Source organism: Helicoverpa zea, chromosome 22 (genome assembly GCF_022581195.2).
Source record: "Helicoverpa zea isolate HzStark_Cry1AcR chromosome 22, ilHelZeax1.1, whole genome shotgun sequence".
NCBI lineage: Eukaryota > Metazoa > Arthropoda > Insecta > Lepidoptera > Noctuidae > Helicoverpa > Helicoverpa zea.
Window position 1 is genome coordinate 2,663,663 of NC_061473.1, and position 18,172 is coordinate 2,681,834.

At 37.2% G+C, this 18,172-nt stretch overlaps 4 protein-coding genes and 1 long non-coding RNA gene across 40 annotated transcripts in view; 3 read left to right on the forward strand and 2 right to left on the reverse strand.

Moving 5' to 3' along the window:
* Positions 1-201: 201 nt before the first annotated feature.
* On the forward strand, positions 202-5,884 carry LOC124641587 (dual specificity protein phosphatase 23-like). 3 transcript variants are annotated; one of them, XM_047179728.1, is made up of 4 exons: positions 202-287; positions 1,439-1,869; positions 4,645-4,768; positions 5,675-5,884. In XM_047179728.1, the coding sequence occupies exons 2-4, from the start codon at positions 1,456-1,458 to the stop codon at positions 5,824-5,826; spliced, it is 690 nt and encodes a 229-aa protein (XP_047035684.1). In that variant the 5' UTR covers positions 202-287; positions 1,439-1,455; the 3' UTR covers positions 5,827-5,884. The 3 variants fall into 3 exon arrangements, with proteins under 3 accessions (XP_047035684.1, XP_047035683.1, XP_047035682.1); XM_047179727.1 differs by lacking the exon at positions 202-287 and adding an exon at positions 1,141-1,177; XM_047179726.1 differs by lacking the exon at positions 202-287 and adding an exon at positions 1,268-1,349.
* A 554-nt stretch (positions 5,885-6,438) lies between these two features.
* LOC124641585 (dual specificity protein phosphatase 23-like) lies at positions 6,439-9,383 on the forward strand. Its single transcript, XM_047179723.1, has 3 exons — positions 6,439-6,953; positions 8,069-8,192; positions 8,652-9,383. Exons 1-3 carry the CDS (start codon positions 6,558-6,560, stop codon positions 8,960-8,962), a joined length of 831 nt encoding a protein of 276 aa, XP_047035679.1. The 5' UTR covers positions 6,439-6,557; the 3' UTR covers positions 8,963-9,383.
* On the reverse strand, positions 9,372-11,327 carry LOC124641589 (26S proteasome non-ATPase regulatory subunit 9). The gene is made up of 3 exons (XM_047179730.1): positions 11,010-11,327; positions 10,361-10,602; positions 9,372-9,948 (listed from the first exon to the last, which is right to left on the reverse strand). Exons 1-3 carry the CDS (start codon positions 11,218-11,220, stop codon positions 9,733-9,735), a joined length of 669 nt encoding a protein of 222 aa, XP_047035686.1. The 5' UTR covers positions 11,221-11,327; the 3' UTR covers positions 9,372-9,732.
* LOC124641592 lies at positions 9,871-10,241 on the forward strand. Its single transcript, XR_006985690.1, has 2 exons — positions 9,871-9,960; positions 10,123-10,241. It is a non-coding gene; the product is annotated as an uncharacterized LOC124641592 (long non-coding RNA).
* Positions 11,328-14,293: 2,966 nt separating the features above from the next.
* Positions 14,294-18,172, reverse strand: part of LOC124641568 (microtubule-actin cross-linking factor 1) — a 319,179-nt gene continuing 315,300 nt past the window's right edge. For 22 of the 34 annotated variants that reach the window (XM_047179691.1, XM_047179706.1, XM_047179684.1 and 19 more), the window contains 4 exons: positions 17,870-17,938; positions 16,911-17,270; positions 16,067-16,159; positions 14,294-15,857 (listed from right to left, as the gene is read on the reverse strand). In XM_047179691.1, coding sequence (XP_047035647.1) covers positions 15,677-15,857; positions 16,067-16,159; positions 16,911-17,270; positions 17,870-17,938 — 703 coding nt within the window. In that variant the 3' untranslated portion in view covers positions 14,294-15,676. The remainder of the gene's footprint in view (positions 15,858-16,066; positions 16,160-16,910; positions 17,271-17,869; positions 17,939-18,172) is intronic. The other 12 variants (XM_047179698.1, XM_047179697.1, XM_047179696.1 and 9 more) reach the window with 5 other exon arrangements.

Here is an 18,172-nt window from a genome sequence, read left to right on the forward strand (position 1 = left end):
ATCATACAGGCCTAATCATTGTCTTTACAACCTAAAATCATCCCTAAATTTAATACCTTAAAGTCTAAATTCCCCTGAACAGCAGGCATGATTTTTTCTCCCAATATTTTTAAGGGATTTCCAACATTATGTGCAACGAGTAGAGTTGGTAATTGATTGGCTTTAGTTTCTTATTTCTAAGTATGACAGATTGACACTTGCATTGGTATCCATATTCGGATTTCGATCTATTTGGCGTGGATCAGTCTTAGTTTTGATAGCGTGATAATAGCAAGACCTAGTATAATGTAAGTGCTGTTTTTAATTATTTATTTAATGAATGTACTAAGTGCTTGACTTTATGTGAGTTCCACCCAATAAATCTGTAGAAGACTCAAGGCCCGACGGCCCAATGATAATATGCAACTTTGTACCAATCAGGTGAAGGTTTATGTCTTTTAGTATCTAAACTCCCAAAAATAAAACGTCAAGTTTGCAATAACGTTATTCTAATGCAAAACAAATCTCAAAGTTCCTATGAAATTCAGACTTTTTGGGAAATCGTCAACTGAGCTTTCCATTGTGACTGTAGCGTAAAGGAATATCAGACACTCAAGTACCTATTGACTTTTGAGCATTATACTCCTGTCCTTACCTAGGTACCTCTATTTATTTTTTGCAGTGGGCCCAGCATGCCCTCTCCTTCCATGCCTTCCTATCTGACATCTTTTCGTTAGTCTTTTGGCAGTCATGTCGTCTTCTACAGAATCCAACAATCATTTCTGTGGTCGTCCTCTTCTCAACACCTTCTTCACAATAGGGGCTGCGCAAACAACTTTCGCAAAAGTACCTAGGTAGGCACAAGTCACTAAATTGGCAAAAGCTAAATCGAGTGAACGTCTCGCTTGACTGATAATGATGCTTTATCCACAAATAAATAGTTTATGACAGTATCAACATTCAACGTTTTACGCTCCCATAGATAATTTGTTATAGTCTGTAAACAATTCCAATATAAGATCCGTGTTTACAGAATCTTTACGTCATCTACAACAATAATATCTAACCACGTCAGAAGTAAATAAAATGACATTTGCAAATTGCACGCGGCTAATGTTCGAACGATCTTTCATCAACGGAAAACTTAACCTCAAACATTAAAATCATCTATTTTTAATGTCTATTGTGACGAAACAAGGTTGAGAATCGTGAAAAATAAATTCAACGCTAGAAATTGATCGTTGTAAACATAAGACTCCAGAAATAAATGTTACATCCTCTCCAGTGAGCTAGTGCCAACTTTTCCCGCCCTTTCTAGTCAGTTAATACGCAAAAACCGCGCTAGATGGTCAACCGGAAAAATAAAACTGGTTGAAAATTTTATCTGTGCCTTCAAAAAATAAATAAAAAGTTATTTGATTTACATTTTCGCGCTAAATAAACTTTTTTTTTCGTGCAGTGACAACAAAAACAGCCATGGGTGACGATTACGAGTACCAAGTTATATCGAGGATAGAAAATATCACGGAACAAGACGACAAAAACTTGGCGGGAGCCACGAAGGAAATAAGGAATGAACTAACAGTTATTATACCAGAAAACCCGTTCCCGGACATCGAAGTTGATGCTTACCCACCTTTAAAATTCTCTTGGGTGATTCCCAAAAAAATTGCAGCTATGGCTTTTCCTAGGAATAAAGAGAATTTGAAATTCTTAGTAAATCAAGGTATCACGCACCTGGTAACACTGACAGCCGGTAAGAAACCTCCTGTGGACGATATTGCGAGGTTGAGATGGACAGAAATACCCGTAGAAGAATTTGAAGCACCCAACGTAGAACAAATTAAGAAGTTTATAGAAGTGTGTAAGAGAGCTGACAAAAATGGCGAGGTGAGTGTTACAAACATTTCTATCATCACAATAAATAAATGCCAGGAGTATATAGTCATCTTCATCTGCCTAGTCTTTTCCCAAACACTATTTGGGCTCTGCTTTACATGGAGCGACTACCTTTGTGAAACCCTAAACCCGGACAACTGGTTGTAAAACTTCCTGGCTTTTGACTACCCACTCGTATCGACCGACAAAGATGTTCAAATGATAACCTACCCGTTTAACGTGCCCTCAAATCGATTAAGATCTCAATTACTATTATACTTAGGTAGGCCACATACAAAATTAAATATATAGTCTGAACTTTCTGTCATAGATACACCTACTATTAATCAAACATAAAATTATCATATCATTTCGTTATTAATTCGCCACACCTGTTTGGCTGGGCAAAGATGCTCACTTTGCTAAAATAAAGATCGGACAGTCACCCCATTCATCATAGCCGAAATTCTAATTTTAAATTAGTGAAATGTCAAACTACCGGTATAAAGTTTTTCTTGCCACGCTGAAAGATGTTGCATGCAAATGAGAAGTTTCGGCTTAAATACTTAGGTACCTAACTAGCATGTATATTCAATCGAATCGAATTCGATCGAATGCCCAAAAGCCTATGTGTCTCCATTGTTTATTCACTAAGCCCTTCGTGTTGGTGAGTCTGGTCTATTGGTATGACGATGATGTCTTCCAATCGTGGTGCCACCCTGGCATATTTCGTAAGCTTGATTTCGCTCTTGTTGGCTGGTATCTACTAGGATGTATGCGACAATGTCCTCCTAACTGTTTTTTTTTATTTTGAACACAAAATTATTTAATGAAAAATTGCGAGACGCCTCTTAACAAAAACTCAAAAAGTCTTTTCTCTGTAGTTAAAGAGTGAGGTAATTAACGATCAACAACTAATAAATAAATACATCTTATAAGCAACTGAAAATGCTATAAAATCAACCTCAATTACGGTCAAACATAAATAAACAAAGTCTATTTTAGACTTTCTACGAATTCGTATTTACCTGAGTGAGTAAATCTTGAGTGAGCCAAATGAACAGCAGGGGTCATTAAAATTGTGGCTCAATGCCATGGTTTTAGTGCTGGACATATGAAGACGTTTGTCATAGTCTGACTTCATCCTGGATATAATCCTACGTAAAGTGAGGTCGGAAAGACCGCCAATAGGATCGTTAACGCATCATTATACAGCTTCCATAATGTAGATCAGTGGTTCCCAAACTTATTTTGTCTAATGCCCACTTTGAGAATAAATATTTTTTTAGCGCCCCCATTTTTTAGGGTTCCTTATCCAAGGAGTAAAACGGGACCCTATTGTTTTCGCTCCTCTGTCCCTCCGTGCGTCCGTCCGTCTGTCACCAGGCGGTATCTCAGGAACCGTGGTAGTTAGAGAGTTGAAATTTTCACAGATGATGGATTCAGTGCCTTTTTTAACTCTACCAGCGCCCTGGGCAAGATTTCTATGGCGCCCTCTAACTGCAATTCAAACCCATACGAAAAACAGACACATTATGTAGTTACCGAAAGCGCGAGCGAAGCGAGCGCAATTTTTTTTTTTATAGATAACAAGTCTTAAAAAATTACGTAAAATGTAGCTCAATCGTACATAAGTTATTGCTGGTTGGTGAATGCAAAAACACGGGAACATAGCTTCTGATAGCGCGAGCGAAGCGAGCGTGAAATTTTTTGTTATATTTTAGAATTCAAAACCAAAATTAATTAAAATGTAGCCCAAACGTACATAACTCTTTGTTGGTGTTGGCTCCTATGTATTCAAATTTTGGGACTTAATAGTACCGTTTTGGGACTAAGTTCATATGGAAACTAGAAGTTACTTTCTTATTAATAAAAGGACTTAAAAACGACGCTACCTTTTTGCTAAAATTTAAAAAAATAAAAACAACTGTAAAGTGAAGCAAAACCCGAAAATTTTTGAGTTTTGTATCACTAAAAGTCCTAAACATATAAAATAAAAGGTATTTGTGAAATGAAGAAGCCGCGAGCGAAGGGAGCGCGAATTTTTTAGTTTTGGGACATAAAAGTAGTGTTTGTTCGAGAATTTCTCAAATTTAACGCGGAATTAAACACAAATTAAAAGAAACCCTGACGGGATCGACAGTTAGCTGTATGTCTTTGTTTCTTCGGCGCTCCAATTTTCCGAGTTTGAGCAATCTTTGAATTCATATTAGTTGATGTTCACAAGTTGTTGTTGAGAGTAAATAAAATTACAAATGACCCGCCAGGCCGCTACACAACGCCCCCATTTTCTTTCTGGGTCTCTTACCCCCTTGAGACCTGCAGCGCCCACAAGGGGGCGTTATCGCCCACTTTGGGAAAGACTGATGTAGATGCTCAACTTTTTGATGAGTATTAGTCAATCTCGAAACAGACTGTATTCTCTTAATGTCTTCAGGGCCCGATGAGAATATTAGTACCTATTCGAAAGAAAACAGTAACGTGCATATCAACCAGTTACCATTACGTTAAATTATAGGCCCCGCTTGGTCATCTTTGGTGTTTCTTATGGCTAATAAATTCATGTAGTTTCGAGAAGTTCTGACACAGGTCAACAGCGGGGAACAGCTATGTTATTCTGCTACGGGAAATATTTCCCACGGGACGGTACAGTACACGTAGGTCCAGTCACACAGTCAATTCAAACGACTGATGACCAAAGAAAGATTGTACAAGGAAAAGGAACTAGGTATACCTAACTGGATCAATTTCCTTCCAAATCTAATCATTGAATTTCTTTCTCCGCAGGTGATGGGCATCCACTGCCGTCAGGGTCGGAGTAGATCCGGCGTGATGCTGGCGTGCTACCTCATACACTTCCACAGGTTCGGGCCCGACCAGGCCATGAACTCCATCAGGATGATCAGGCCAGGTAGGCACGGCATATAGCAAGGATTAACTTCAAATAACCACTAAATAAATCACCAACCCGCATTGAACAAGTGTGGTGATTAACGCTCCGTGTGTTATTTTTTTCTTTATGCTAATCGACGTATTTAATTTAATGTGAATAGGTACGACACACTCTGTATACAAATGTTAAATTTACTTACCTACTAGTCAGGAGAAACGGCGGAAAATAAAACTTTTATATCTTCATCAATGTGTAGTTTTTATAAAAATAAAAAATAAAACTGTAGGTAGATTAAAAATATAAGTAAATATCACAATAATAGGTATCATTTGGCAATTTAACAGAAAAGAGAGTGTCTGCTAGTGTAACAACCTGTCTAAAGAAATTGATATACCTAATCATAATATAACAATTTTTCAAGAATAACATTGACTTCCGGTCTTATTTACGTCACGGACGCAACATTGTGTAAATTATTACTGGAGCGCAACGTGACGAAGATTTTGTGTTTATCTGTTTCCCGAGAACGGTCCATTTTGAATTCAATATCCATTCGAAGTGGTGAAAAAATGATTTATACTTATGTTTATTCTCGTCTGTACTTTTAAATTCTATCCGACTCAGGGGCGGATCTAGCCCTTACATAAGATATGCGCGATCATAAATCATCATCCTCCGAGCCTTTTTCCCAAATTATGTTGGGGTCGGCTTCCAGTCTAACCGGATTCAGCTGAGTACCAGTGCTTTACAAGAAGCGACTACCTATCTGACCTATGCGCGATCATAAATAACCCTCTAATATGGATGATTTGATCTGAGTGGATGATACCTATAAAAAAAAATATTCCTCTTTATCACACCTAGAAGATTAAATTATATTATTAGAAGATATAAAAAAATAATCGAAAATTCATTCTTTTACAGGCTCATTAGACGCGGAGGAACACGAAGAGGCAGTGGGGAGGTACTTCGAATACCTCACGGAGGACAATCCCCTCAAGTTTGGAGTAAGCGGAGACGCTATGGAGGAGTTCGTACAAACCGCCAAGGAGTTCACGAAGAAAGTGCTGGATTGAAAACTGTGATCTGTTATATTGTGTACCTGATATTAAATGTAATTTGTTTTGTTTTTTATGGCGTTGTTTTATTTATTTTTTTGGTGGAGTGTGGGAGAGAGAGAATGAGAGAGTGATTTTGAGACACAAAAAACGAGTTTGAAGTCAAAATGAAAACAATTTTTTGAAATATATCACGATAGGCTAATTAAATTTCACGTCAATAATTACAAAAAATTAAAATAATTGAAACAGAAAGATAACTAGAGTGAGAGGGCAAAAATGAGTTTGAGAGGGTGCTTTTGAGTGAGAGATATAGAGAGAAAAGATGGAACAAAGCAAGAGGTAAAAGAGAGGAAGACATGGTAGATACGATCATCGGTCGGTAGATATTCGTCTGATGACCTTTAAGAATTCTATTTAGTTATCAGTGGTGTCAAAATGTATCTCGATCAATACATATTGTAGACAGGACAGGATTCATAATTGATATGATTGGTGAAGTGGCATGTGTCCCCTAGTCTTATAAAAGCCATTGTCCAGTATGAAGTTGATCACAATTTACTGCATCTAAATTAAGCCTAATTATTTCTAATTGACATTTCACTATAAATATACGTAACATTAGCAAATCTATTCGTGCCAATCTGGCTGCCAATACCCTCTGGCTTCTTACCAAGTGCGGCGTTCGCTGGTAAAAATAAACTTTTACCAAATCCTTTAGTTTGTGAAGTTCGTAAAGTTAGTGTGAAATGAGTAGAGTGCCTAACCGACCCAACGTGAAGTTGGCTAAACTTTGGTACAAATACAGGACGGAACCTAAAGAGAAAGTTGAGGAAAAACCTGAAGAAGAGGTTCCTCAAGAAACAAAGGAATATGAATCGTATCCTCCATACAATTTCTCGTGGTTCATTGAAAACAAGATCGCGGCTATGGGTTTCCCCCAAACGGTGGAAAATCTGAACTATCTCGCGGACGTAGGAGTCAATCACCTGATCACGCTGTCACCAGAGAGAATCCCGCCAATTCTGGAGTGCGAGAAAAAAATGAAATGGTCAGAGATTAGGATAAAGGAGTTCGGTGTTCCAAGTTTGAAGCAGATTCTGAAATTTATTGAAATATGCGAACGAGCTGAAATGAGGGGAGAGGTCAGTTTTTTACTTTTATTATCATTAATTTCTATTAAAACAATATTAAACTGATAAACAAGGCTATTTCCTAATTTCCACTGCGTTACATACATTTAAAGGTACCTACAGAGAACTATGTACAATAATAATTTCACTAAATGTTCATGATTAATGTCAGTGTCGACAACTAGATGGCGTTAGTTGGCACACTAGTTTATTTTGGTTTATCCCCGCAAACTTCAGTGTTTACCTGGGATAATTTATGAACCGTAACATTGGTTTGCGTCATCAGAATACAGCTGACCGTTTCATTAATAATTATAGTAACGTTTATTATGCGTAAAGTCGTCACTTCTCACCTTGCCTTGATTAAACAAATGATTAATGATCCTACCTTCTCGTCGATGCAAACAAGGGCTTTTCGTTGGGGTTATCATGAAATATGATTTTTTAGCTTATCAAATCAAACCCTAGTCGAGTCTGCCTGGTAGGTTAGTGATAATCAGGCACCCACCGTTAGACTTTTTCTAAAGCCACAGGAAATACTATACATAACTATTATAACACTGAGTTATAATTACATATAAAACAACTTAAATAGGTAAAACTAATGCACACGAAGTGCGCCCTCTGTGCTTTATCACCCCAACTACATTCTAATGTTCATTTCTTTAAAATATTAGTCTTTAGGTGCAATTTATAACTTCCATACAGGGGCCCGATTCTCCTAAGTTAATAATGTCAAAATCGAGTAGAAATCGAATCGCAATATAATCGCAATAGCAGTTTTAACCATATCGGGCATTCTGCTACTAATAAAAGACCAATCGTATTCGATTGACATTTGATTTTGGTGTGCGATTGGTCTGCTATTTTGGTGATTTTGGTCCATACGGTAGTTTGCTGTACAATCATTTTGCAATCGTAAATCATTTGCAGACAAAATGATTCATTATTGAATAACAGAAAAGGATAAAAACGTTTATTTCAAAGAAAAAATAGCGGAATGCCACATACCCTTCAATCGTAATCGAGTCGGGATCGGATCTCAGTCGAATCGAGTCGAACGTGAATCGTATGACGCTTAAGTAAAATTAGGAGAATCGCGGCCCAGTTTGACCTGACTGTTACAGGTAATAGGCGTCCATTGCCGCCAGGGGCGAGGACGTACGGGCACCATGCTGGCCTGCTATCTGGTGCACTTCAAGGGAATGGCTCCGGAGAGAGCTGTGCTTACCGTCAGGGTGCAGAGACCAGGTTTGTAATACAGACTAGTCGGCTTAGAGGACATTATAGGGTTCCAAGTGTAAAACGATAGTCTAATAGTAAAATTTTACTGTCCGTCTGTCACCTGGCGGTATATCATCAACAGTGATAGTTCGAAGCGCGTATAATAGCGTATGATCCGAAATATAAAGGTACGTTTTGGAAGTTGCACGAGCAGTCGCAGTCAGATCAAAGGAGTTTATGCAGTCGCTGCACGTGCTGTCGGCAGTTGCAGTCTGCAGCTCGCTTCCAAAACGTACCTTTACTCGGCGTACTGGCCAGTAGGTACTCGTGACGTCATTAATCAACGCCTACCTACTGTCGATATACTACGAAATATACTGGCTAAGGCATAATCACAGATAGCGATTGTATAAACAGTCTAAAATGGTGATATAGGTGATACTTGTATAGAAATATTGGTAATATATACTATAATTATTTTTTCAGGATCCTGCGAAACCTACGAGCAAGAAAAAGTAGTATGCCACTACCACGACTGCCTTCGAGGAACCATAGACAAACCCGACTACAGACTAGTAGACGACAAAGTTTACTTCAATTTCTCTATGAAATACTTATACACCGACGAAGATTTTCGTAAGAAAAAAGAAGAAATGGAGACGCCAGAAAATGATGAAGAAGCTGGTGACCTTAAAATTGTCAAACTCGGAGACCCTAAAGAAGAGAAACACGTTAAAATAAAAATTCCACGAAAAAAAACAAATGCAATGGTGATCAATCATAAGATTTATTTTTGAATTTTAGTATTTACAATTTTTTTTCGTAATTAAAATATATTGCAGGTTTTTGTTTGGTTCACATGTATATTTTTGTAAAAAGTGGATATTAAAATTATGTTTCGCAATTGATTTTTCCAATGAAAAGAGTCCTACTTCCAGACGTGTTCTGAGTATTTCGTGAACCTAATTGTGAAATGCTTATGTACCTTATATTCCAAAAAGTCGTTCTCGTCAAATTCAATAATGATATACTCTCTGCAAATTCACTATCTGCGAATCTTATCGCCATGAAGTTTGTCAAAAACGGAATTTATACTGCTATAGTATATAATAGAAATTATGGTGTTATACCAAGCTACACAGTTATTATGCGTATTTAAAAGAAGTTAATAAATAACATAAATTGTTCTCCAATAAAACAAATATATAATAATGAAAACTGTATTTCTTGATTAGTTGGTGCAGCATCAGCCAGTAAGCGTATGATACGATTCTACACCAATTAGGTACTTTTATGCTCCATAGAAATAAAAACATATACCACATTATTATAAAACTTGGTTTTAAAAAGTACCCGCTTTAGTAACAGGTTTAGTCCACTAATTTTGTTCGGGACGGTAGTTTAAAGGTGGTACAAAAGCTGGTACGTTTTTAAAACCACATTTTATGCGTGGTTAATGTTTCTAAACATTGATATCGCACCAACTAATTACCTAACAAGGTCTTATTTTCAACAATTTTTCTTGCTCCCATAAAACTAAATTCACTCTCCAAATAAATGTACCAATTTACGATTTTCTCTGTATATGGCAACCCAAAAGTCCCGGTTGTTGCCATGGCCGGGGCAAAACTGTCAAATTGTATACGTTATTGCCTCTTTTCACTTTGATATTCACTCTTTGTCCAACAGAGTGAGCCACAATGTTATTAATTTGAGTCATATCTTGAAAGTTTTGGTGGTTTACTGAACCAAATTGGAGAATTTCATCATGTTCTTGTAGACCCTGAAAAAGATGGTAAACATAATTATTATCATAAGCAATATGTATCTTAAAGAAAAAAAAATTGCTTGTTGGCTTGCTTGTAAAAGTTCCGAAACTACTGGGCCAATTTGAAAAATTATCTCTGCTGGGAAGCTTCACTATTCTCAAGTAACATAGGCTATGTTTTTTATTCAGGTATGGGAAAGAGTTGACCCGGGACCCAGTGAAACCAGCTAGTTATTAATATGTTGACTTAATTTAGGATGTTCACATTTACTTGAACAGTTTTTGAATAAATGAGGTCATTGTTGTAACTAGTGACTCATCTTTGGGGTCTTTTCCCACATTGTATACTCAGAAACAAAATAATTCAACATTGTCTATTTATTATTAAAAATAAAAAAGATCAAATTGAATCCAAAATCATACTCACAGCTATATCAGCAGGTGATCCGTCATGAACAAAACCAACAACGGCGAAGACTTTATCATCCTCAACAGCTGCGGCAGCTGCTGCAGCCGTATCTCCACTGCTTGTACCGTTACCATGGCCGTTGCTTGAAGACGCACCGTTCACTGCCCGACCCTCACCGTTGGAACCAAGCAGATCTTTGTGCACTTCTGCTAAACCTTTTTCTATTAACTTCATCAGGCTTTTGTGGTCATTTTGTAGGCCTGTAGAAATGTCATGGAATTTATATAGTTGATGCTGTTTCTAAGTAGATTTTGGCTTAAGTTTGTTTTCTATCATTTATTTAAAGGTTCTAAGGTTCTAAAGTAGAGTCTATGCAGAAGAGATGACTATTATGAGTTTGGTCTAAATCTAAGTGGTCATACTTAAACATGACTTGGATTTTAGTAAAGTGAACAACTTTTATTGGTACAGACATGGTAAATATAAATATAAAGGGTGGTAAACAATGTAAAAGTAAACTAGGGCCTGTTCAGGTTGACTTTTTGGATTCTGACTGAATAGCTTTAGAACCAGAAAATTATCACTTGTTCAAAATTGCTTAGTCACTCCATGTGTGATCTGATAAATGATTTATATGAAGAAGAGCCGCATAACATAACGTACTTACAAATGATGCGGTGTCTTGCATGTCGGACTTTATAAACATCTATATCATTGCGAGGAAATCCTTCAGAGTCCACCAATGGGTCATCCATACCAACATTGTTAGTCTCCAATACCGCAGTGTGTTCCCTTATTTCACTTTCTATTTTATCTTTATCTTCTATTAATTTCATCACTCTATCCCTAGCGGGGCCGTTCATGTTTATTCCGACCATAATATTACAATTTGTTGTAAGTTTTTTTGTTGTTTATTTTGCAGTAATCACAAAATTGTTTTCGATTTTTGATGACAATTGGATGACAGATATTATTTTTTTGACGATGGGATAGAATGTTGCCAACATAAAATATGAGACAGTTTTGTAACGGGTTACGTTAACGTTAAACCGTTTTTTGTAACCGTTAACGCTAACGTTAAACCGTTATTTTATCAATAACAAAATGTTACAGGTTTTGTGAACCTGGTTTTTACCTTATCTAAATACATATTATTTACATTTTAAATAATAAATAATAAAAAAAAACATTTAAAAATATAAAAAATAGGTGATCACTGATATTGGGCACCAGGGTCCAAGGTACCGTGTAAACCTTGGACCTGGTTATTTCATTAAGGGCCTTCAGATTTTGGACCTCATGCTGCTTATGACTCAAGAGCTGGTATTTTTGAGTAGATTATTTAAATACACTAATCACCGGACCAAACTTGTCCTAGATCTCGATTATTTATTTATTTATTTAATGCTTCTGCACATTTTGTACAAGGGCGGACTTAACGCCTTAGGCGTTTTCTACCAGTCTACCTTTGGGTGGTGGAGAAATAGCAGTGGTAGGTGCAAAGGTTATATTATGATATTTAGTGTAAAATAAAATAAAATACTAATATATATTATAAATAAACATACTATACATACATACTTAATACATACATATTACAATTGCCAGGAGAGACAAGATAATTAAAAAAGAAAAATAATAATCTACGGTAGCGACTCTGCCAATTTCCTGTGGATGTGGTCGCGTAATTTATTTTTGAATGTATAACGACTGTTAACCATCCTGATCTCAAGAGGTAACTCATTCCAGAGAAGAATAGATTTCACAAAGAAGGAAGAGTGAACAATATCTGAACGGTGAGCAGGGCAATGAAGAAGACGATTATTAGAGGAGCGGAGATTTTTGTTGTGCTGTGAACACACATACTGAAAGTGGGAGGTTAAGTATGAAGGTGAAGACGGGGTATATAGTATAGATAAAAGAGTAGTTAATGCCCTCATCACACGTCGTTGTCTTATCGGTAGCCATTTAAGTTGCGCTCGATAGGCTAACACATGATCGTACTTGCGGAGATTAAAAACGAATCGAATGCAATTGTTGAGAAGCCGGTCAAGTTTATTGAGCAGATCTGCATTCAGGCCCGCCGTAAGCGGGCGTGCAGCGCGTGCACAGCACGCGGGCGGCACGTCCTAGGGGGCGGCAAATCTAGCGAGTTATCACGTAATATTTAAAAAATACAATATCTTTTTACTAATGATTTGATTTCAATATTTCCGAACACAGCAATAGCGCTAAGAATATTACTTACATTGCCGGTTTCAGTTAGGTACATCTGTTGAAAGGACATTTTCAAAATTAAAGGTTCTTAAAAACGATTTAAGATCAACCAGTGGCGTAGCGTGGAGCAAATGCTATTTAGGGGGCGGCAAAATTAAACCAATAAAATTTCAGAAAAAGCCGCCCTAGCTTTGGTCGTCTCCTATTAATTTTGACTGTTTCACCCTTTGCATCCCCAAAAAAATTCGCGCTCGCTGCGCTCGCGGCTCCATGTCAGATGTCGCATTTTATCTTTGTTTAATTGTTGAGGCATTCAATTCCGGAAAAAACATTTTTCGCGCACGTCCGTTATGGCTTTTTATGATAATATGTTTACTTCATGAAAACTCTAAGGAAAAAAAATCGCGCTCGCTTCGCTCGCGGCTTTTGCACTTCACTTCCGTGCATATCTTACTTTTTGACTTTGCTTTGTTAATTTAAAGTGGTTTTTATTTGTTTTGTGTCCTTAGACTAAAAAATTTTCGCGCTCGCTCCGCTCGCGCTTCCTTACATATGACATGTGCCTTATAAGTTTTCAACGGGAAACCCACCAAATAACATATTTTACTGACTTTAAACATTGTTATAGATATTTAAGTGCGTTAGTTTAAGTTAATCACAATCCTTCAATACATAGGGGCCACTTGGGTAATGATTGCACTGCATTGATGCCCTAAGCAATTGCTTAGTTTGCTTATGGGCTAACCCAGGACTGCTTAGGTTACTCTGAACATTTCAAGTAAATAAAAAGTTATGTGTAATGTATGTTATGTATTGCAATAGTTATTTATCCAAAAGTAGGTGGGTTTTCTGCAACCAGAGCGGTGCATGTACATATTTTTTTCTGTTGGACAAGTAAAATGGATATGAATGGGCGGGGGGGTCCGGACCCCCTGGATCCCCCCCCCCCCCCTTATATATTTTTTGTCAAAACGTATGTAGTCGTAGGGCGGCATAATCAGTTTTGCACGCGGGCGAACAAACAGCTAGCGGCGGGCCTGTCTGCATTCAGGTCATAGTAGCAAACATCACCATAGTCGATTATGGGAAAGATTAAGGTTTGCATAAGCGTCGCCTTCACGTTAACCGGGAGAAAATTTTTCAAGCGATAGAGGAACCGCAACGTACCGGTCACTTTCTGACTGACAGCTGCAACCTGTGATTGCCAATTCAGCGTGGAGTCAAGGTGTAGGCCAAGATTTTTCACAGTGCAGCTGTACGGAATGTTGATACCATTAAAAACTAACGGTGGTAAGACAAGACCATCAACTTTGCTCATAGCTCTCGAGCCTCCGATGATAATGGATTATATTTTGTTAGTAAAACTGAGTCTCAAACTGCTGTTTATTTGATAATTTAAAAAAAAACCTCTACTCGTTACGTTCTAACTTTGTACTCCCCTTATATACTGTCTACGTATTCCCGCTATGTACTTCTTTATGTTCTCTCTTATATACTCCCACTAAGTCACCAAGTACTCCGTTATTTAAAATCCCTCCATGCTCTCTTTTATACTACCGCTACGTGTTTGAGGGTTAGATCGGCCCCTAGATGGCATGACTCACCTCTTTTTTTTCTAGAGCAAGAGAAATATAGTAGAACGACGTGATTTTTACAACCAACTTTGTCTGTATAATAATATTATGGTAGATTAAGAGACGTGGGATTAGGAGTCAGAAAATTAAAAACATTTCATAATTGTTACTTTTCATTTATTTGATAGGTATTTTGTTATGAGATTTTAAACAGTTGTAATGCAACGATATCCTTTTATACAAAAAATATCATAAGCCTTTTAGTAGATTTGCCACGATTTTACATAACAAATATAACAATGATTTAAATAAAAATGACCAGATTAATAATTTTTCGTAATAATAATAATTAAGCTTAATAACAGGGACAGATTTATATTAAAAACTTACAAATAAATGGTGAGCGATGGTTAACATTTTGAAAGAGGTTACATTTTAAAGCATTATTTCAATAAATATCAAAATATTCTTAGCGCTTTAATAAACAACGTCTTTTACGACACTGTACTTGATTTACTTATAAATATTTCGGTCATCATGATCAGATTTTTGATTCCTTTATAAACACGTAGGACACTCCCGACCCTGGCGAAAGCCAGGAGTACTGTTTTATCAAACGAAATATCTGTTTCTTTTCTCGATTTGAGATTGTGATAAATACATAAATTATATACAGAAAGTGTATAAAACAGAAGAATAATTATCAAATCAAAAATCAGGTCTTATGACAAATAAGACTTAAAAATATGAAGGGAAACACATAATTGTGCATTACAAAAGAAAAAGTATTCTATTATCACCTTAACAGATTGCGGATGATAGCTTTGAAACCATCTGTCTGAACGCATATCTGGCGAAATACGCGCAAGAGTGCGACAGTCTCAAAGCCATAGTCAACAATCACCTATCTTCATTAATCCGTTAAACCAAATGGTCCCTAAAGAAAACAATATTAAAATCGTCATCACACTTTACCAGCCTCTGTATAGAGACATTAATACGCATTTTACATACAAAAACATAGGTACACTAACAATTATGGCAACGTTGACAATAAATAAGAGAAAGTATTTTATTCACATCGACTCATGAACAAACATGTCCTGTAAATCTCGACAGCACAAATAAATAAAACAAGAAATTACGAAGTGCAAAAACTGGCGCGGATTTTAGAAAAAAATACAAGGCAACAAGTGCAGACTTTAAGTTTTACTAATACCATTATCTATAAATTGTTCTCACTTAAATTAAAAGCCATATTGGCGTATTTTTTTATTAAGCTTGGCTTAATTCGCGCGTTGGTTAATTTATGTTAGTTATTAAATGTTATGTCGGCACTTGCCCACGTCCATGCGAGCCGCTCTCTCGTGGTAAAAATTTTAAAGGTGGGGTATATAATAATTTTGGCAATTGATTAAACATGATTTTAAATTGAATAGCTTAACGTCAGAGCGACTTGCATAGCGTAGGTGATATCCCCAACTTCATAATTTTGATAAGTTCACAATTACAAAGTGTGTGGGGTTGGCGTTATTTTTATCGTCTAAAGTCGGAATGGTTCGCGTTTCTCCGTAGTTCGAGATGATGCAGGAGTACCGCGTCGTGAGGCAGGCGTGGTAGGCGTGCCCGCGTCGGACGAGTCTGACGGCTTCCTCATCAGCCGAGTCACCGCGGTCTGCTGACCTGATCGCACTGGCGTTGTGCTCCCAGAGGGCGTCCTTTGCCTGTTATCAAATGACATAAATTAGTTACATTCCCTCTAAATACCCTGAACATGCAAAGCTCTAAACAACTCTAAATAAAAATAGGAAAAAAGAAACTAAAACCCATGTATACCGCCAATTGTTCTACATTCAACAAATACCTAAAATAATTTTGACAACGAAGAAAAAAAAACAAAATTAAAAGCACACTACATAAGTTTAGTAGTTACCTATTCGTATTACTGTTAGTATGGTGATCCTTTAGTACTGGGATGCGACTTCGGCCGGGCGTTTGTCCTTCAGTAGAGGCAAACGACCCACTCCTACGTTGATGTTAGCGAGCACACAGACAGACATACAGAAGATTAGTCAGGACAACAGAAAAGAAAACTTGTTAGTGTCTCTGCACATGTATTTCGACATTAGCCTTTAAAATTAAGAAGTTTTTTTATTGTATGTTTCAATACATGTGCAAAGACGAAAAAAAGAAATAGAACATAAGATACGATATAAATAGATCGTAATTATATAAATATCAATAAGGTAGTGTTAAAATATTGCAATACGTTAGAACAAAACTTAAAACAACACTCAATAAAATGGTAAATTCGTTAAAATCGTTCATTTTGAAATCAATTTAACGTTATTGCAATATTCGTATGTTTAAGACATGACAACATGAAGGCAAATTGCACAGAGTGCAAATATTTACATAGAAGCATGTCAAATGTTTACTGGGATGGTGTGCGATAAAGATTCCAAATCAGTCGATAGCAAGTGTCGACTTCTCCGGTCCCTTCATAAGTGCAAAGCTATCGTTAACCGTTATGTGCTTCAGGCAATGTTAGTATTGTTTGATGCAAAGAGTGATATTATCAACAGGTGACGTGTTTATAGTGCGAAACGATCTGAGATGAGCGGATTCAAGATTCGCCAAGCGGATGATCTGACAGATGTGAGCATGAAATTTTGTGACGATGACAAGTACGAATGAAAACATAAATTCCAAAATTCAAAGAGCATCAATCAAAATAATCGGGCAAAAACCGAAGCTAGCATTCTACAAGCTTGTACCCTTTAACGTCGCGCTGGGTCGGCTTAGACGCTTCGCCGCTCGACTCGCTTATATTACTCTCATATTCATTGTCGCTCGTCATTCCCGATATGCTGAATAGTGAGGAGTCGTCTTCGGGACTTCTCTGCTCTGACTTCCTCGAGGGGCCTTGGGAAGTGGGACTGGGTTCTTGGGAAGTTTCTCGAGAGTGAGATTTTCTGGATATTTTCAATCGCCTCTCAACGGACGGGGAGCGGTGAGAGCGGTTGCCAACGTAAACTGGAATTTTTGTGGAACCTTGTGTTTGGAATGCTGGATGAGTATGGGATAAGGATTTGGGATGTTCGGACGCCATTGAGGATGGCTGGGAATGTGTCGAGCTGTTTTATTGGTTTTCCATTTTCGTAATTGCATGCGGGAAGGAAAAAAATAATAACAATTTAGTTTAACGCTCTTGATAATTCTGTCGTTTTTGTTAGTAAAACCACACCGTGTGAAGCTTTAGCTGCCTACTTAACATGCATTTTGAACTTCTTCGATGCCAAACCTTTAATGGAGTTTTCCCACCACCTTCTTTACATACTCTTACATACATATTTCATAGAGACATAACAATGAACAATTTTGTGATCTGGCCCAATACAGGTGCACCCAACATGTCTAGACGTACCCTTGACATCACTACACCTAAAAACCCTCAATAAGCTGTACGTGCTCAACACTCGTGTATCTTTGACAAACTCTCTTCGAACTCAATCTGATCTTAAATTGTTAATTTACAACAAAACCTGATTACAAAAAGGTCTAGTAGAATGTCACCAATTAAAAATGTTATTTTAATTATAAATGTTACTAATGTCCTAATGAGGGACAAGAACCAGTGAATATAAGAAGGACTATAGAAATATTGATAAAATTGCGTCCGAAAACCAAGATACACGTTGGACAAACAAGTCAAGGGCGAACTCTGAGTGTGTACCTCACTAACGCCGGCACCGGTGACAGTGTCGGTATACTTGACGTGCGGTACATCCCGCCGGTAGCATACCTGTCCGTGCGTATCAATACACCGGTTATTTTACAATCTGTTGGCTACATGTTGGTAGAAAATGTCTGATTTTGGGGACAAGTTATTGTGTAGATCTTGATACCTACTTTAGAGGGGATTCAAGTGTGGAGTAAGATGTTGTGTTCGAGTTCATCCTTCATTCCTTCAATAAAAATGGATGTAACTAGCTGTAGTAAATCTACATGTTTCTTATGGTTGTCTAAAATGTCGACA